The following is a 20,408-nucleotide window of genomic DNA, read 5'->3' on the forward strand; positions in this document are numbered from 1 at the left end:
TCGGATAGAGAATGGAGCAAAAAAGCAAGGCCCAAAGGTGCTCAATGAGCTAGTAACCCTTTGCCCAAGGTCCTTATCTTACTCTTTGAAGATAGATTATCTTTGTCTTTCTTGCTGATCTTTTCTTGTGCGGGATTTGCTTCGATAAGCCACCGACCAATAGATCTTAGCCCTGTGTAGACCAAGCAGGGGTATATACGATCACCGAATGGTGGAAGATCCTATCTCGACGCAAGATAAGCAGAAAACCATACCTATCTTTTAGTTCTAACACTGCATAAACAAAAAGATGTGCTTATCTTTTGATCTATTTTGATTTTTCCTTATGTAAAGCTGTGATATTCACTCCTTTTCACCGGCAAGTCCAATGCACAAGACCTCATCAAGAAGAAAGACCGAAATGGCGCAGAGATGCCATTAAAGGGGAAGGGTTTTGGGAGTGGTGGTGCAAGGGCGTGTTTGGTGGTTGAGGGAAATGGGGTGTCAATGAGAAAATGAGGAGTACAAATAGTCCCCACCTATTTAAATTGCAGGATGTCACCGGGCTTCACATTTTGGGCTCTGGCATAATGGGCCTTAAAGTTGAAGTAAATCAATATGTGTCTTTGAAGAAAATCACTACCTATACAGTGTTGCTGAACAAGTAGGCCTACCGTCTGTTAAAGCTTTAATTTGGTACAAAATTTTTCTCTGCAAATCAAGTACCAGGTCCAGATAAAAAAATAAAATAAATAAACCAAGGTAAATTTTCACACTAGTCAGGACTCAGCTTCTACTTATTTGTCAGAGAAGGTCAGAACATCCTAAGACTGACCTTCTATCTATTCCACCCAGTACAGGCACGTCTTGCAGATGCAGTTCAGTCCGGTTGAACTCATTTCTCATACTAAAAGGACTAAATACCACTTGCTGATAAGCTACTGGCATAAATCTATAAACACAATTTCTTATAACAGTAAGGGACAAACAAATATGCACATAGATAAATAACAAGCTTTGATAATTTGATTCACAATTCAACCAAAAGTACCAGATCATGTAATTTGCAACAGAACGGGAACGGGTTACATCTGTGTGTGTGCGCCTTAATAAATATTTTCCTAAAGGAGAAGGGGATGAGAAGAGAGTTTGGCCCCAAAGAATTTTGGATAACTGTAGAAATCTCCAAAGATGATAAATGTGGCTCTAACTAAAGATTAGGAATCCTGCACTACCTTCTAGTATAAAAAGCACTCCACATCCAGTATGCAGTGAAGGTACTTGATATGTTGACGATCACTTGCAAAAGTCAACATGCCAAAGTTCAGAACTGTCAAATTGACTAATTATTATGCATGGATGATGTTGAGTTATTCCATTAACCTTCGAAACCTGATTCATCAGCAGGTAAGTTTAGATCAGGTAGCAGAAATGAAGGCTCCTTTGCACCCTCAGATGAAAGGTTTGGCAGACATTGGTCAAGCTTAATGCACGTGGCACCCTGCGAGATTGAGCATGTGGGATCCCGGGCAACTACTGGCTGAACGGACTGGTTTAGAGCTGCTTGCTTTGATGCGGCAGCAGCTGTGGATGTTTCCATCATATGTCGCGATGGTACATCAAACTGTCAAACAAAAGAAAAAAAAAGCACTGTAAGATTTCATTTTTACTTCCCAACTCATAAATTCACAACCACTTTTAAACACTGGTAATTTATGATAGCATCCTACTTCAGCAGTTCTTTTTGTAAAAGGAATCGCACAACACATATAATTTCACATATTCAGGACTCCCTTAAAAGTTATATTACTTTCTGCAAAAAGCTTCTATGCAAAATGGTGAACAACTCCCTTAAAAGTTCTATATCCATCAAGTGTATGCTCTGTTTTTAGAACTGTAGTGCAAAACATTTATTTGACGAGGTCATACCACAAGTACATTAAATTGCTAAGCCAACCACAGTCCAGTTGAAGAACGCGACTGTTTATGCAAGCAACAAATTGCTCAACTAGATTCTCGATTACCATAACAACTAATTATCTTTTCAATCATTACATATTTGTCATAAGAGGTCCTTGGTTCATTAGTTTCCAAGGGAGTGGGGCATATCTAATTAATTTGAGTTAATGCAGATTAATAGGTAAAACAAATCCTTTTCATTTTAAAGTAAATGTACGCTTATACAAAAGAAGGTAAAAAAGTTGGCTGATATTAAAAAAAATTAAACAAAAGAGAGAAATTAAAGGGCATTAATAAGCTCACTGTCATTCTCTTTAAGCTTGCATTTACCGCTCTCACTTTCTCAACATTAGAGCGTAGCATTTCCAGTTCCTGGTTAATTAATGAATCAGGAAAAAGAGATATTAGCGACCACAGATTATACTTATTACACACGTGGAAAATAGGGTTTGATAAAGTTTCATAAGATGTTAAGATGATAAAACATACACTTTTCAATGCAATACTTTCATTCAAAAGTAAGCTTTCCACTGCTCTAAGTTCAGCAACATTTTGCTGCAACAAAAAGCGTTTCAACACCGTAAGATACAAATGAGACTGTCGTTGCCATCATTACATATCAGAAAAAGAGATAGGGATTAAGGACGACAAAAAAAAAAAACCTGAAACCTTTCATTTAATATGACAGACCAAAACTGTTTTCTAAAAAAACTGCAAAATGTGTTACAAATGAATCAGCTATAGTAGTCCATGCATTGGGAGCTACTCACCTACTGTGTTAGATGCATTTCAATCTAAATTTGGAATGTGAAAATAAAGCGAGTTAGAAATTTTCATGCATTAAAAACACACATTGACAGCATACGGAGAGAGTTTAAACTTTAAGCTATCCATTGAATTTTACATTTATGGTAGCAAGAAAACAATTATATGCAAAAAAAAAAGAAAAGGAAAGCACTTGCTTGATGTGACATTACAGGAGCACAATTGGTCATGAATTTTTTGTCCATGCTACAAAACAGAATAATTTTCCTCTGTGAGACTGTGATCAATGCCAACTAGCCTTATGTCCCATGTCCCATGAAGATTAACAATTAATCTAGGACGTAAAATTTAACAGATACCTTCCTCTTGCGTCCTCTCTTGTTGATGTGTTCTTCATTAACAGCAACAGGCAAAGACTGGGGAATGAAACGGCAAAACAAAAAAGTAAAAAAAACAAAATTAAAAATGCGTCATTGTTGTCAACTTCATACAACTAAAATACCTGGAATGAACATACATATATGAATAATAGAAAGATAATTGAATCGAAATGTTGACCACATGCATAACAACACATAAATAATAGTAACAGAAGAAAACACATTACTTGGTGTACGAAAATGTAACACCATATGAAGTAGAAACGCCAAAATGACAAAATTTTCAAAGTCTTCCTTCATTTTGAAAGAAGCAGTCAACCTACAAAACAAGGGAAAGGGAAATTTCCATAGGAAGTAGGTATGAGCAAAAACTGGTTTTTTTTTTCTTTTCTTTTCTAGAGAAAACAAACGTCAAAAAGCAATGCCCCATCCACATACTTGAACATGGTCAAAAGGTAGGTCGCATGCCATGCACGTGACCTATATAAGCTTTACACCTGCAAGCAAAAATGGATCCAGAACTAGAACCTAACCCTATTCCTTCCGCTTATTATTATTTACAAAAAATGCTAAAAAAAATGTCAAGGATCCCATCATTTTTGTCCCAACTATCCCGAATAATGAATAGCGAGATGGACGCACATCATTTAGGTGAAATTGTGGACCCCACATATCCCACATGATCATGATTCATACGAAATCATGTGTATTCATCTCAACATTTGAGATAGCTGGAAAAAAAAACCACTGCAATCCGTAAGACTAATGATTTGTTTTGGTATGTAATGTCTCGAGTTTGGTACCACCAATAAACAACAAATCAGGTTGTAACACAAATTCGGTGTGGCACAGTGGTCCCCATTTTCAATACGTGTATGAAAACATATCTTTGACCAAAATTCTTTCTTGGACAGACCCAATTAGAAAACAACACACACTGCCTGTGACCAGAGATAAATAACAACCCATTAACATGGCAGATAAAGAAACCAGCGGCGCCACACCGGATTATTCCTCTTAAAGTGCACAACCACTAAACAACTTTTCTCCTACAGCAAACTACAAGCGGACTTGTTTTGCCACGAAAACACGCAATCTGTTAAACAGGTAAAAATTGACTCAAATGCCCTTACATGGAAGGGTAATTTAGGCTTTTCAAAAAATGGATCGAGATAAAGAATTAATCGAGTCATACAATTCTCCAAGTCTCGTGACAGAAAAGGCAAAGAAAGTATTATTAACAAAACCAAAATGGAAAGTCATAAGGTACTTGCCGAAAAAAAGGGGTTAGCAATATGAGGGTATATCGGTAAACAAATTTTGACGATGATCGGCGATTTTGCCGATCTTGATGATTGAATGAACCGATTAGACTCGGAGATTCACGATATGCAACGATCGAATGAGGGCATACTCGTAATTCCGACAAGAAAAGGCCAAATTTCCAAAACAAATGAAAGGGGAAAAAAACAAAACAAAATCCGACGGGAGCCTTCAGATGGGCATTTCCGTCCATTTAGCCAAAAAAAAATCAATCCACGCCGCTCTCATGTTTGCCACGCGCAACAACAAACTCACTGAGTCGGAAACTCGGCGTAAACAAAAAAAAAAAAAAAAACAAAACAAACAAAACCGCATGCACAAACCTCAGATCTCGCGCTATTAATCAGCCTGGGGAAGCGGCTGGACTCCTCGGCCCCCTCTCCACTGACAGAGGTCGCTTCGCTCCACGAAAGCGGCGTCGTCGGGCTGGCACTGAGAGGAGACTCCCTTGCTTTCTCCTTAATTACCTGTTTGGACCGTTGATGACGCACGTTCCAGCGGGGACACAGAGGAGCCGCAGCAGTGTCCGGGGCCTTCCCCTTCCTCAAACACCGCGGCGCTTGGCGAAACCGCACAATCAGGTCAGCAACAATCGCGTCATCCATCAGCGCGACGTGGACCCACTCATCATTCTCACTCATTTTGCTTTTGGCTTCAGAAATCTAGAGAGAGGGGGATGAGAAGGGAAATCTTTGTAGGATGGTTTTTATTTATATGAGTTGACATCAACTTTTTTCTATCGTTTTGTTCGGATTGAATGTTCAGGCTTGAGGCGTAGGGCCCACTTATACAGACGTGGCAGTCTCCTTCTTTTCTTTGTTGTGGATTAGTTGTGGGAGAGTGATAGATTGGTGTTTGTGTTTCACGCGCCTTGATGAGAGAAGTGGGAATGATTATTGGTAGATAGAGAGGGATTGTGATGGATGGTAGGGGTTTGTTATTTTGGACTGACACGTGTGGCTTTATGTAAAGATTATGATCGTGTACGGTCAGCACTAGTTGTACTCGGCTTACATGAATTTTGTCTTTATCTGCATTGAAGGGTTTTTGTTTGCAATTAAGGAATGATGATCACTCCAAAGTTGACATTTTAAGTTATTTTGGTCAATCATATTCATTTCTGGACATTTTAAGTTAGTTAGTAGTTCCATGTAATATTGTATAACAGCAGTCGAATCTCATGTTTTATTGTCTCAATTATCCGAAAGTCTGAAATAGACTTACTCGATTTTGATTTCATATGTATTAAGTGAGGTTCACGATTTCATATATATCATATGTGTCGGGTTGTGTTGTTTAAGGAAAATCGTTTTGCTTGTATCGAAATTCAAAATTTTATCTCCGTAGGTATCTTAATTTTAATAAAAATAACCATAACAAGTCAACTAGCACAAATCTAGATATGAATCTAACTCAATTGGAAGCTACTTGAATGCTATGATTTCCTATGATACGTGTTTCAAGATTATATTTATTTTATTTTGAGTGAAAATTGGGACATTACCATATGGTTTTAATTACTAAACCCCTCAATTTAATAAATCTTTTCCAATTAATCATTGCATTTCGCTAATCCTTGGGAGACCAAGTGATGAGTTGTAAAGTAAATCCCTTGCCACAAATAGAAGATAAAGCTTAATTATTATGCTAACACAAGTGGAGAGACTTTGATAAGGGATATATTAGACTTCTACTGCACTTGGGCCTAATGGGTTCATAAAAATTAACTCATAGGGCATTTGGGCCCAATGGGCTTATAAAATTAGTAAAGCTTCTAGGAGGCATGTTATTGGGCCCAAGGGGGTGCTATATTCTTTAGCCCATTACTTAGGTTTAATTGTACAGCTTCATCAAGAGATGTTGCAAGTGTTGACCTGTAATTAAGTCCATATATATATATATATATATATATATCTAGCTAAATCAAATAAAACAAATCTTTGTTTTTTTTGGTGCGCAAAAGTCTCCCTATGCCGGGACCCACCCTTACATGGTAAACTCCAGAGACAATGATACGTTCCAATATAGTCGTGAATATAAAATTCCAGGCTCGGAATCAAACCTGGGTACATGCGTCTTAACACAATTTACAATATTATCTCCAAAAAACAAACAATAAGCTATATACATATGATGAAGATGATCATGAGGAGATCAATAGTACTCAAGGAACACATACAATCATATAGTATACTTAATCACAAAGACATAAAAATGTTAAATATATATATATATATTTAGTGCATCAGTGACCGGCACCGGGGCTGGGAACATCACCATACCTTCTATAGTTATAATCATAGTCTCCAGAATAATCTTCCAGCTGGTGGTGTTGTTGTTGAGAGGGCAATTTGTGGTGTTCCATTACTGGCAAATGGTCTTCAACAGCACCAACCGAAATCAGAACAAGAACTGCTGCTACATATATGATGATCAACACAAGACTAGCCTTCAACTTCACTGCCCTAGCCATCTCTTATATATATATATATACGTATATGTATTTATAGATATATGAAGTAGTGATGATCTTAAACAGATTTGAGAAGAAGAGCTTTTGAAGGTAGCTAGGTTAGGCTGTGCTTATTATGATTTTATAGAGAGACCATGCATCATTGTGTGGGACTTGATTAAAGTAGAGATGACATGCATGCACTTTGAGCTTTCTTTCTTGTTTCTTCTTTAATTGTGTAAAGAGCAATGAATGAATTTGTTATCTATGAGGATGAATTAGTTAGTGCTACTACTTTCATGATTGCATCACTTTTTCTCTTTGGCACCAAACCATGACAAGCCTTTTAATGCTTGAATAGTGCTACATATGTAGCTATAATCTATTGCTTTGCATCTTTTTTTTTCCTAGTTTGTCAAAGAACACACATAATTCAATCATTACGTAGAAATTTAATGCTCATAATCATGCCATTCTTTCTTAATTTTTTTTGACCTTATTCGTGCTATGGTGAGGGCGATATCTAAAAAAATTTTAAGTATTTTTTTAATTTAAGATAAAAAAATATGTTTGAATTCATAAACCCGATCAAAACATATTTATAATTTTTCTTTTTTAAAAAAATTGTTGCTCGAGATTTTATTTACAATGAGATATGTTGTAAAAAATTTATACCAGACCTAAGCCATTTATCTTTATCTCATGTTGGTAATTACTAATCACTAGGCTTATAAATCAAATATTCTAATATTTTTTGCAGCACTTTGATGTGTTAATTAGTGACAATCAGAAAATTATAAGGAACATGCTAACAAATTAAGGACATGCACTTTGTATTAATCCTTCATAGTAAAAAAAACTAATCTAAAGGGATATTTGTCTCCAATATGGATAAGATTTGATTTGTGAAACTATATGGAAAGTTCATAAGCTTGATGAGCTGTGCTCACCTCCTTTAATTTATTATTTGTCTTATTTAATGAAAACTTTTATTGGGTTACGTATGCATGATTATATATTAGATATGTTGGCCAATCCCATGCACTTTCGGTACGTAGGACAACAAAAGTTTCTTTGACTCCTTTTATATTAAATTGATTAATTTTGTAAAGTATGGATTAATTGGAATATTGAGATTGAGATGCTAAGCTCTCCACAATACTTCCCTAGCTAGTTGTTTTGTTGTTATTCTAGAGGACTAATTAATCAATGAGGAATGATCAAGTTGACTAAAGATACATTCTTTCAATTGAAGGATTCGCCATATATCCATAGAATCGAGAAAGAGTTTTGAGTTTGTCAATCCTCAAAATATTTAGTCTCGATAAATTTTTTCCACATTGAGTCAAATTAAACCGTAGGATCCACTCGGTGGTAGTTTGATATTTATCATCTACAATTTGCCAACCACTTGGAAGAAAATAGTGGAATAATCAAATTATTCGAAATTAACAAGAGTGGAAAGTGATCATAATTAGATTAGAAAAAAGGATGTTTATCCAGAGTCGGTGAGCATAACTTTTCCTCTAACGTGTTATTATATATATATATATATATATATATATATATATATATATATATATATATATATATATATATATATATATATATATATAGTTTTCCAACTTCCTGTATTAGTCAATTTCCGTGACACCCAAGTCAACATTGGATCTTGAAAAGGTACATACAAAGCTATGAGGGACGTCCAATTGTTGACGTGACCCCAAGAAAAAAGAGAGAATATTTTATAATTATTTTATAGATTAGAGAAGTTAATTAGTCAATAACAGATCTTGTCAGTGGTTGATCCAGTGTTTATTTCCAACCCAAAAAATGAGACGCCCCAATTTATGAGCTTCATTTTACCCACCCTCAATCCATACGGGATGTTGGATGTTAAATGGATTTTACATGTGTATTTATAATCAATCAGGTTTGATTGAATCATCCCGGTAAAGGGCCTTATCTTTTAATTTAAGACCCTTTTATTGATGAGAAAGCTTAGCACTACTACTAACTGTCACATATGATTGAAGATAAAAAAGGGGGGTCATGGAAATATGTAGCATTGCTCTTTCCAACCCCTAGTGAAATTATGTACAGCCCCAATGGACCAGGCCTTCATCACTGGCCCCCCAGTGTATGAAATGTAGGAGACAATGTGCGGCCCAATGACTGGAAATTCTGGATCCAGCCGTTCATTATTTTCTTGGACGGTGGATGTGTGAACCAAATTTAATGCGCAAGCAACATATACTACTAGTAAATACAAGGAAAAACACACTGAAACAGAGTGACAACGGTGCGTAATCGTAGACCAGCAGCGTGCTTTGTCAACGACGCGTACTTGGAGGAATCCAAGACGAAACCACGCCCGCACCCCATCACATGGAGTCAGCAAGCATAAACAAACTACAGTGCTGTGTTTGGGTTGATTTTAGTTTAGTGTTCTAGTAGTGTTAGGTAACTCATATAGTGATAATCCACGGGAGTTCGAGTTTCTTAAACGAAATTTTAAACGTTTTAACTCTCAAAATACATGTCAAATTCTTTTAAAAATGACATATTGAGAATCAGCGCATAAAAAACTCTTTCTAACAAGATCCATTGTCGATGAGTTTTATCAGGTAAATCTTAATTCCATTGTTTTTTCAATGGAATTTATTAATTCTATTGTTTTTTCAATGAAATTTTAAAAAAAATCAATTCAGAACTAAAACAATAAATTCTAAATTGTGCTTTTAAAAACAATATAATTTATATTAAAATAATAAATTTTGAATAATAAATTATTGGATAAAATAGTGTAATAAAATTATTTCATTGATTAAATCAATGAAATAAACCCGTTGAGCTTGCATGGGTTATCAAACAGATGAGCTACATATTATTTTCGTTAGTGTTTGGGCTTTTGGCAAAGCGCGTGAGCCCAACTGCTTAGCTCACGCCGACGTATCAAACAACCCGACGACTTTGTCAACAACGCACACCTCTCGCATATAAAACCCCCCTCAACTTACCATAACTCACCACCACCCTCACCGATTCATTGCGATCAAGACCAGCAAAACCAAAACCAAAACCACGCCGTTTCTACTTTTTCAATGGCCGCAGAACAACATAATAAAGTCCTTCACATCACAATAATACTAGTCTGTCTCTTCTTCATATCGCAATCTGATCCAGTATCAGCTAGACCACTCATTGCCAATGATCCACCGCAGAGCCCCCGGTCAGAATTACCAGTCTTGAATGAAAACGGTACCACCGCATCTCCTGAAGTCCCATGTGACAACAATATTAATAATGCTGAGGTCGAGCCTACGGTGTCGTTGAGACTCCACGGCAGGTACGGACCGTTGGTTCTGAATATGCTTCCGAAGGGGCTGCCACCGCCGTCCGGGCCTAGCAAGGGAACCAATCAGGTCGACAACTAGATGCACCGGAGGTCGTCGAGTCCACTTTCCACTCAAATTAAATACATAATTTTCGATTAATTTATTCATTATATACAGAATACATATATATATGACTGTAAGCGTGATTATGCTTATAATCACATAGATTAGTTTGATTTTATTGATAGAAATCTGAATATCATTAATTGTAATACCAAACCTAATTAAGAGACATGCATGTTTAGTTAATGGTTATTGACCATTTCAACAAATCAATGGAGTGTGAGGATTGCTGGGTTTGCTGCAAATGCAGTAGCTTGGACTGTTTTCAACCACCAAGTTAAAAATATTCCACCCACCCTTGACAAAAGAGGCCATTACTTATTTTTTTTCCCTGTATCAGTATGCATGTTATTTTTGACTACCCACACTGCATTAATTCTAAATATTATCAACAGGTTTCCTTTCTCTGCTTCATGATATAGTCTGTCCACAGTTTGAATCACATGTCACATGATTCAAACTTTTTCAGTTTTTTTTTTCCTTTTTTAATTTCAAAGTACTCAAGATTATTTCTTATCCCTTGATTTTAGACTCTAAAGAATTATAGAGTTACCTGTTGTATATGTCGTAACTAATGATATTCTGTCTTGTTCTCTTTAACTTGGTGTTGATTCTGATTTTTTTTCTTTCTTCCTTATTCTTCTAGTGCAAAATGACGTCTTTTTGTCTTTTTAATTAAAAAATAATAATTCAAAAGGACACCGTTTGGTGTCCGTTAATCTTTATTAACAATCAATTGGATGGAAGGACCTGAGATGACACGTAATAAAATCATAAGAGGCCTAATTCTTGCAAATTTATAACGATAGGGTGCAAGTAAAAATGACCCTAATTAATCAAAAGAGGTTTGTGTGACATTTGACCTTGGATTTATGGTAAGGTTGGATGAATCACGTAATATAGAAAATATGCAAAAACAAAAGGACAAAGAAGAAATAAGATTTAACGGGGGATTCGACACAACACTATTTCAAAACCGTACAAATAATTTCTATTTTAAGGAACTGTACCAATAAAACCCAAAATATCTTGGCCAGATAGGTCTAAGCTTTCCTCAAGTGGTTAGATTAGGAAGAGAGCTCTGCCTCAGTTGCATGCCCGCTGTTCGGACAGCACTCCAGGCATAACACCTGCAACATCAACTTTGGGCCAAAACTTCACGGAAATGAATGATGGAAACGAATATGTGTAGTAGATTTTCGTTGATTTTCTCATAAATTCATGTAGTCGACCCAAAAATTTTGGGATAAAAGTTTGGATGATGATGTGATAAACACGGATGTGGCTAGAATTACGTTTGGTACCATCCATTCCATTTCATGTCACGGGTAGGGCCGAAAATCTCAACCCGGCCCGCTAATTGGGCCGAACTACACATCTACAAATTAGCAAAACAATACTCTACAATGAAAAAAAAAATCTTGGTAAGTGATGCCTGCTTTGTTCAGAAACCTGAAAAAGACCAAGTTTCTCATTTAGGCATTTTTACAAACAGTTCACCAAGAGCAGATTGATTCATTTAAGCAGACTCCAACCCCACATCTAACATAGTTATATAATACCTATGATTAAACAAGTCCATTTTCCGTCATAATTTTCTGCAGAAAGTTGCTGGAAAACCCAATGTACTTCAAGGATTATAAGGCTTCCTACCACTATCATCAACAAAGCATCCATGGCGAAAGAAAAAGTTCCTCCTGATTTCCGAATCAACAATATCACGCGGTGGGACTATTCTCCTCAACGACGGTCTTGAAACCACCATCCAAGCTATGGTATCCAGGCTCACATTATTGCACCACTTCAGATTGATCTCCCTCAGTTTTCTGCAGCTTTCCACGATTTTTTTGATCCCGGTAGTCGTCACACTCACACAAGATTCCAAGTCCAAATGCAGTAGCCCCGGACTTCTTTCCGCGAGCACTGCCAATACTCCATCATTGATCACTGGTCCTTGAGCTCGCAAAACCTCCAAACATGGAAGTTGAAAGTCAATAATGAAGTTACTTATGCCCATACATCTGTTGATCTCCAAATACCTAATCTCCCGGCAACTCCTCAAAACCTCGCTTATTCCTTCGTCTGAAATACCCGGGCAATGGCTAACATCAAGAACTTGTAAGTTAGGACATGTAACTGCCATCTTTTTGAGACATTCATCACTCAAATTGGTATTTGCAGCCAAGGCTAGGGACTTAACCTTGTCATTTACTGCAAAATCGGTTGGAAGATCGTCGGTTCCTAGACTTATTCTCTTCATTCGGATATCAGTCAGCAGAGGACAGTTCCTGGTGATGGTGAAGAAGGATAGATTGGTTAAGTTGGAACAAAAGTTCAGGTTTATAAATGTCAAACTCTGGAGAAACATTGATAACTCCAAGAGGATCTCATCGGAGAGGAATCTAACTCCTTCAAGATCCAAATGTGCAAGGAACCGATACTTGTACAAAATAAATGAAGTCCCTGCATATGAGATGCTGCGGCAGCCACAGAATGAGAGCTTCTTCAATGGAAGACATGCTTTTGCCAGCCCCCATAGCAAATTATCATTTGCAGATGAATGTGAAAGATCAAGTTCGAGTAAACTTTTGGCATAGGCAAATGAATTTTCAAGCAAGGCATCAATACATGGAACTGCAACTCTATTCAATGAAATGGAACTCAAATTAGGACATAAAAGCAGAGCCGTACCAATTCCCCTCTGGGTTATGAAATCGCAATCGCGAACCCCGATTTCTTCAAGTAACAAGCAATTCACCAACAAAGAGGCAAATGATTTATCAGTTATATACCGATTTCCAGAGAGAATGATCTTACGCAAATTCGTTAGCTTCAAGGACAAATCAATAATTCCATCATCAGTTACATGACATTCAGCGAGACACCGCGAAGACGAGTGCCCATCTGGAAAATAAGTATCGCTGTAATTAGGATAACTGATATCAAGCTCTTCGAGAAACGGAAATGCAAACCCAATCGTAATGACATCGCTATCTTGCAAGAACCCAACTTTCGAGCAGTTCAAAACCCTTAGATTCCTCATCTTGGGTCCGAGTTCTCTCAAACCCAGATAGGGAAATCGTTTATGCTTGGAGAAATCAATCGATTTGAGGTCCAAATTGAACTGCGAAATTTCAAAGAGGAGGGAATCTAGATCACCCCTGAAATTGCGGATTTCGATTTCTTTGAGATTCTGGAATCTGCGGAGAAGAGTGTGGAGGGAATGAACTACTTGGTTAGTGATGGTGAGGCTGCGGCGGAGCCGATTGGTGATGGAGAGGAATCGAGGGCAGACCAAAGAAGGGAATTCGAAGAGTCGGTCATCGTCAAGGGAATTGAAAATCAATTCCCAGCAGTCGTCTGGAAAATCCATATATTTATCCCTCATTTGGATTTGGGTTTGAGAAGGTATAGATTTTGATGGGCGAGAGAAGTTTATAACCTTCAATGGCGAGTGAGCTTACTGAGCTACAGAGTCGGTGAAAGAGTAACGGCCAAACGGTTATCATTTTAAAGGTAAAGACAAAAAGTGTCAAATTTGAATTTGTAATGACGTTCTTGAAAGTTTTTGGTTTTATTTGTTATATTTATTTATCATTTTTCATTTTATTTAGAAGGGGAAAACCCTTATCAAGGAAGGTTATTTAAATCTAATAATGAGTAAAATATTTTTTTTTCTTCTACTAAAAGTATATATCGAGAGTGATATGTATTTAAGTTCACGAGGAGAAATACATAGTTAGATGCACTCTTATTTGAAAGGTGGCATAGATGATATGGAACGTGCGTATTTGAATTCAAGTGAAAATTGTGAAATGCAAAGTTAAATACATACTTATACTTATTCGAGAGTGGTATAAATTCACAGAAATATATTTGAGTTATCAAATTTGACACATATTCATTGGAGGGTGACACAGTTCACGAGGAATTCAGTTGAATTCACGTGAAATATAGAGTAAAAACGCACACACATTCAAGGCTGATGTCATTCACGAGAAATGTATATGATTGGGTTAATTATACTTTTCGTCACCGAAAGATGAGGGTCGTTCATTTTTAACACCTAAAGATTTTTTGTTACAAAGTCATCACCCATTGTTTCAAAATGAGACTTTTAGAGGACTCGGTTAGATTTGCTACTATTCTGGTCAGGGTTGCTGCTGATGTGGAAATAAATCAACAATTATTGATAAAAAAAATACTTATGTGGAAATTCTACCTAATTTTTCTTAAAAAATGACTTAAAAAAATCATATATGCTACTTTACCTTCATCTTCTACCTCTATCCCTTACAATATCTTCACGCAATGAGACTTTCTGGCAGTAATGTGAAGACCAATTCCAAGATACTGAAACAAATAAAATAAAAATCATCAACAATTAGCCATAAAAAGACAATATAGGCCATTGAAAAACTTAGATTTGAAACGATAAAACATTATCGGGAACCAAACTCTCTTGAGACCAGAATTTGCTCCTGGGTCTTCATCATTGGCACTGGCAACGTCCTCATGGCCAGCGCTCAACTTATGCTGAAAACATTTTCAAGAATTACGGAGTGCCGACAGTGAAATTAAGCTTCATCAGCTACAAAGACCAATCCAAGAAGCGGCAATTTCAACGACATCGCCGGCTTTGATTTCGATTGCGACGAGATGAGAGGCGCCGTGAAGGATACAACTCGTCGTGAAGCCGCTCGTGCATCAAATCCAACCTTCAAGAGTAAAATCGATCAAGATAAGAATGAGAGATGGAAAGTAAAAGTTTTAGAGAAAGAGTAAAGTTTTGCAGAGGATTTTTAAATTTTTTAATTATATGTCATTTTTTATTTTATTTTTTTCAGAGAATCTAGTTGGATATTTTCAAATTAGAGTTTGTTGCCACATAAGTATATATTGACCAAAATTTGTTGACTAGTTACCATGTCAGCGGAAATCTGACCGGATCTGAATGAAATCTGACCGGATCTGAATGAAATCTGACCGAATCCCTTAAATGTCTCATTTTGAATCAATGAGTGACGACTTTGTAACAAAAAATCTTTCGGTGCTAAAAAAGAACAATGTTTATCTTTTGGTGACGAAAAGTATAATTAACCCGTATATGATTTTTCAACATTAATGCACGTTTCATTTTACAGTGATACCATTTACGAGGATTACAGTTGAGTTGCAAGTGAGTCATTAATTGAACGACGATCACATTATATGTAAGGATCATCCGATCATCAGGTCGTAGGTTCAAATCATACCCTCTCCCCAAAACCCTTGCTGTTGAGTTCACATGAAAAAGTAAACCCTTGCATTAAAGTTTACTATGAAAACTTGAAGAGAAGATAGAAGAGTCAAAATTGAACCTGCTCCAATATCATGTAGAAAAACAATGACATAAAATGAAGGAACACCCAATATTATTCTTTTTGTTCACCTTGCAATTGTTTACAAACTAGATAAATAAAGCCACGAGGATAATATGATGTATTCATAGTGAACTGGAATTGAGAACGAAGCCAATTATTTTTTTTTTTGAGAAGAAAAATCTTTCATAACAAGCAAAAACCAAACTACAAAGACCGAGATTGTTCCCTCAAAACAAGAGAACCAATTTCCGCCGGATAACTATCAAACCAGATCAACACACTTAGCCATACGTGCAAGGGAATGAGCTATCTCATTACCCAAGCGATTAACATGCAAACAGTGAGAGATACCAAGCCTACTCATGAGATATATAGCTTCTCTAACAAAATGCCCCATTGTAGAATCTAGATAATCATTCTCCGTCAACAACATTTGTAGAATCCACCTCCACCAGAAAGCCGTGATAGTTCCCTTCCATAAGAATGCGTAATGAAAATGTTACCGCCAGGAACTCCGCAAAAGTTGGATCAACTCTACCCTTAAACTACTCAGATAAACAAATGAGAGTCTTACCCAAATGATCAAGCAGAACAGCCCCCACTCATACCGCATCCATATCCGCAAACACAGCCGCAATGTGATGGAGCCAATTAAAAAACACTGGGATCCAGTAATTCACACTTTGGTATGGTTGAAGAAATGAAAACTGGAACTTGGGGATCCAGAAATCAAAAGATTATGGAAAACAAGCATTTTTTTACGGTAAAAGGAGGAGGAGACAAATTGAGTTGTTCAAATCCCACGTTATGTCTTTAGGATTAGACTCCGTCAATCACCATGCCTTCGCGCGCGCTCACAGACAAGAAAAAGTTACTCGGACAGACAGACGCAGTACTTCTTTTGTTCGTGTTTTCATTTGAATTAAAGCTTAAAATTGGGGATACTAGACTTCGTGGTTCATTTTTTTTCCCCTTAGGGCCGCGTCGATCGAAAACCTGTACAGATTGATTAAATTCTCGATTTTTTGAGATTTATCTCCTTCGCGTCTTTGAAGTTCAATCAAAGCAAGGTACTTTTCTGATTCTAAATCTAGGGTTTTGTTTTTCATCTTCCATTTTCGCCGATTGATTGATGGAACTTTTGGGTTATTTCATAGGGTTTCTTTTTCCTGATTGATTTTGATTGGTGGGATTTAATCAATATTCGTCTGCTCAGTCAGGAATTCAGACGAGCAGAGGAAGTATTCGATTTTGAGTAACTGAGGCCGTGTGTGTTTTGAACGTGTTGTGGTGGTTGGAGCTCATCTTATCATCAATGGCAGATCTCAAAGAACGCCTACTCCCGCCAAAACCCGCATCGGCTATAAACCTTAGAGATGTGGTGAATCGGCCTTCTGCATTAGGGCGTCAACCTTTCCAAGGCATGGACGTTTTGGGGTTGAAGAAGCGGGGCCAAGGTCTTCGCTCTTGGATTCGCGTTGACGCGTCTGGGAATTCCCAGATTATTGAAGTTGATAAGTTCACTATGATGCGTCGTTGTGATCTTCCTGCACGCGATCTTCGTCTCCTAGATCCTCTGTTCGTTTATCCCTCGACGATTCTTGGGAGAGAGAAGGCAATTGTTGTGAATTTAGAGCAAATTCGATGTATCATCACGGCAGATGAGGTTCTGCTCTTGAATTCACTTGATAGCTACGTGTTGCAGTACGTAGTGGAGCTGCAACGGAGATTGACAATGGCTGGGCCTGGTGCTATTTGGCAGTCTGATGGGTCTGACCTGAATGGAAGACGAAGTAGGAATAATTTCGACAATATGTTTAGCAATACATCCCCTGATTACTTGCCCTTTGAGTTTAGGGCTCTTGAAGTTGCTCTGGAAGCTGCTTGTACGTTTCTGGATTCTCAGGTGCGTATACAAAACATTAACTACATATCTGCCAGAAATATATGATTTAGTTATGCACTAGAATTCTTTACTTTCGATTCTTAGAATGTTGCCTTCACATATATGACAGACGTTTTGAGGCATTTTGATCACATAAAGTGTGATAGAGTTCTAAAAATTCAATCTGATGAATAATTCTTCTTTTCTGGACTTTAGGATGCAAGATTTTATGATACTCTTCTTTTTCTAGACTTTAGGCTGCAAGATTTTCTGATTGTTCAAATGATATGTAGTGTTTGCTTGTTTGGGGTTTTAATCTTGTGGTCACAAGATAGTAACATTCAAAATCGGTTGCCTTTTGCTTGCTGGTTGGATAATATGGCTTTTAAAAGTTGTAACTGATCTGATATCGAGCATATGTGGTCTGTGATGTGTATGGCTGAAATCTTTCATAACTTTCTAATTATGATTTAAAGAGAACAAAGGTGTCTGATGCAAATGAGGGACCTCTTTTGTTCGTCTCCCTGCAGCCTTTCAGAACTAATCGCCTTATTGATTATTTAGGTGAAATATATAGGGTCATTACATTTGATATTGTAGAAGTAACTTCTTGATTGAGCTATTTTTTGTGTTGTCATTTGTTGGAGATTTGTGTTTGTCATTCTAGGTGACAAAGTCTGAGTAACTTATCGAGCATCACTGTAACTTGAGCAATGAGCAATATTATTAATATGCTTGTCTGCATGTGTACTCTGCATCCTCATCTTCTTGCTTACTTTTGACAAGGAACATATCATGTGGCGACAGTCTCATGAAAACCTCCTTCCTTTTTTGAAACACTTTTGTATGCATTTGTGAGTAGCAAAATGAACCAAAAAATATTTTTAAATTTTTTTCCCGTAGGTGAACATTAAATCTAAACAACAAGGCCTCTGTTGCAAGTGGTCGAGCTCCTTTATTCATACCTTATACCGTGCCCCCCATTAACCCTATAGTGTCATGGTTAAAGTCAGGAATTGCACTTTGTTTTTCTTTTGGTAATGTGATTATGTCAGGTTATTTTAAACAAATTTAAATAACTAGGTATTTATTTCAGAAATCTATAATATCATGTCGTTTACTGTAGGAACCATGATCTTGATTGATTCAATGCTGCAGTGTGAGTAAGGAGTTGAGTGGCTGGGATTACTTTGAATTTACTTTAATTATTGTTCTATGTAACTTTTATTATGTGAGATATATCATATCTGTCTCCTTTCTTGAGTGATATTGATGGCGGTTAAGGGTATTATATCACAGTTGTATTTGCTTACTGTTATTGGACCAGTTGAGGAAGAAACTCATTTAAATTCACAATTTTCCAAAGGCAGCAGAATTAGAGATTGAAGCATATCCATTACTAGATGAACTGACGTCAAAGATCAGCACATTAAACTTGGAACGAGTTCGTCGATTGAAAAGTAGACTTGTTGCGTTGACTCGTAGAGTGCAGAAGGTATGCATACCTTTTCTTTGTTGTTTTACCTGTCACAGTGGTTCTTAATTTATTATTGGTCTTTCTTTAGGTTAGGGATGAGATAGAGCAGCTCATGGATGATGATGGAGATATGGCCGAAATGTATCTAACTGAGAAGAAAAGACGGATGGAATCTTCATTTTGTGGCGATCAGTCGATGATGGGATTCAAATCAAATGATGGTGCACAGTCTATTTCTGCTCCAGTTTCTCCTGTTTCTTCACCTCCTGATTCCCGGAGGTTGGAGAAAAGCTTGAGTATTGCAAGGAGTCGGCATGATAGCATGAGGAGTTCAGAAACTACCACAGAGAGTATAGAAGAGCTGGAAATGTTGCTGGAAGCATATTTTGTTGTCATTGACAGCACCCTGAACAAATTGACATCAGTACATTCTAGCTCTCATTTCTACGATTCTTCTATTCCTTCTTGATATTGGATTGATTATTTACCTTTTTTGTTGACATTTTCAGTTGAAAGAGTACATTGATGACACAGAGGATTTCATTAACATTCAACTGGTATGTGTATTTTCCCTCTCATTTAGTTTAGTTAAGAAAAATTATAATAATGTTTTTCGAGGTATCGTTCTGAAACTTGACCACTGGTAACTGATAAGGTAGTTATCAGCTACTTGGGGCATGGCCAATAATAATGAAGAAGAGAGAGTGCGTGGAGTATGCTCTGGACTGGGTTATGTGCATGCCAATTAAGCTGCAACAGTTTCTAGTCTTTAGAACCTTGTGATCTCCTTTACTTCTGAATGTATCAAGGAAGGATGTTCTTTGATCACTCCAAAGACGAATCTCTAGTCAATTTGATCTTAATTGGTCCAAAATAGAAATAGAGAATTCCTGTGGCAATTTTTTGAAGTTTTTTTGTCAAAACTTACATGAGAACACGTGAGAAATTTCTTTGGTCTTAAGTTGAAGAAATTTTTATTGCAGGATAATGTCCGAAACCAGCTGATTCAGTTTGAGTTGCTACTCACAACTGCAACCTTTGTTGTGGCCATCTTTGGGGTGGTAGCTGGGGTCTTTGGCATGAACTTCGAAGTACCAATGTTTGACAACCCCGACGCATTTCAGTGGGTTCTCATAATTACTGGAATCTGTGGAGTCTTCATATTTTGTGCATTTGTTTTGTTCTTCAAGCATAGAAGACTCATGCCTCTGTAGGGGGGTGAGAAAATTTCTACAAGAAATGTAGAACTGTAGTTATTCTTAAGTTATGCATTCCATAAGTGATAATTGAAATGAAAAAAAAAATAGAAAATAAAGAAGATTGGCTATTTCTTTGAAAAATGTTTCTGAAATCAGTTCAAATCA

The 20,408-nt window shown here is 36.9% G+C and overlaps 3 protein-coding genes across 5 annotated transcripts; 1 reads left to right on the plus strand and 2 right to left on the minus strand.

Annotated features, from left to right (window-relative positions):
- Positions 1-956: 956 nt before the first annotated feature.
- LOC119990752 lies at positions 957-5,397 on the minus strand. Of its 2 annotated transcripts, none has more exons than XM_038836834.1 (5): positions 4,730-5,397; positions 3,063-3,119; positions 2,428-2,493; positions 2,269-2,310; positions 957-1,603 (listed from the first exon to the last, which is right to left on the minus strand). In XM_038836834.1, exons 1-5 carry the CDS (start codon positions 5,045-5,047, stop codon positions 1,358-1,360), a joined length of 729 nt encoding a protein of 242 aa, XP_038692762.1. In that variant the 5' UTR covers positions 5,048-5,397; the 3' UTR covers positions 957-1,357. The 2 variants fall into 2 exon arrangements, with proteins under 2 accessions (XP_038692762.1, XP_038692761.1); XM_038836833.1 differs by having other exon boundaries at positions 2,242-2,310; positions 4,730-5,377.
- Positions 5,398-11,949: 6,552 nt separating this feature from the next.
- LOC119991404 (F-box/LRR-repeat protein 2-like) lies at positions 11,950-13,692 on the minus strand. Its single transcript, XM_038837763.1, has one exon. The coding sequence runs from the start codon at positions 13,690-13,692 to the stop codon at positions 11,950-11,952; it is 1,743 nt and encodes a 580-aa protein (XP_038693691.1).
- A 2,489-nt stretch (positions 13,693-16,181) lies between these two features.
- LOC119991962 (magnesium transporter MRS2-1-like) lies at positions 16,182-20,408 on the plus strand. 2 transcript variants are annotated; one of them, XM_038838523.1, is made up of 6 exons: positions 16,182-16,752; positions 16,840-17,588; positions 18,934-19,062; positions 19,133-19,468; positions 19,554-19,601; positions 20,028-20,408. In XM_038838523.1, exons 2-6 carry the CDS (start codon positions 16,998-17,000, stop codon positions 20,256-20,258), a joined length of 1,335 nt encoding a protein of 444 aa, XP_038694451.1. In that variant the 5' UTR covers positions 16,182-16,752; positions 16,840-16,997; the 3' UTR covers positions 20,259-20,408. The 2 variants fall into 2 exon arrangements, with proteins under 2 accessions (XP_038694451.1, XP_038694452.1); XM_038838524.1 differs by having other exon boundaries at positions 16,899-17,588.

Source organism: Tripterygium wilfordii, chromosome 22 (genome assembly GCF_013401445.1).
Source record: "Tripterygium wilfordii isolate XIE 37 chromosome 22, ASM1340144v1, whole genome shotgun sequence".
Classification (NCBI taxonomy): domain Eukaryota; kingdom Viridiplantae; phylum Streptophyta; class Magnoliopsida; order Celastrales; family Celastraceae; genus Tripterygium; species Tripterygium wilfordii.

Coding starts and splice junctions, on each gene's coding strand:
- LOC119991962 (XM_038838523.1), top strand. CDS start 16,998: ATGGCAGATCTCAAAGAACGCCTACTCCCGCCAAAACCCGCATCGGCT. Junction 19,063..19,132: donor TGACTCGTAGAGTGCAGAAG/GTATGCATACCT, acceptor GTCTTTCTTTAG/GTTAGGGATGAGATAGAGCA. Junction 19,469..19,553: donor CCCTGAACAAATTGACATCA/GTACATTCTAGC, acceptor TGACATTTTCAG/TTGAAAGAGTACATTGATGA.
- LOC119991404 (XM_038837763.1), bottom strand. CDS start 13,692: ATGGATTTTCCAGACGACTGCTGGGAATTGATTTTCAATTCCCTTGAC.
- LOC119990752 (XM_038836833.1), bottom strand. CDS start 5,047: ATGAGTGAGAATGATGAGTGGGTCCACGTCGCGCTGATGGATGACGCG. Junction 2,494..3,062: donor AGAGAGGACGCAAGAGGAAG/GTATCTGTTAAA, acceptor TTTTTGTTGCAG/CAAAATGTTGCTGAACTTAG. Junction 1,604..2,241: donor CAAGCTTAAAGAGAATGACA/GTGAGCTTATTA, acceptor TTTGTTTGACAG/TTTGATGTACCATCGCGACA.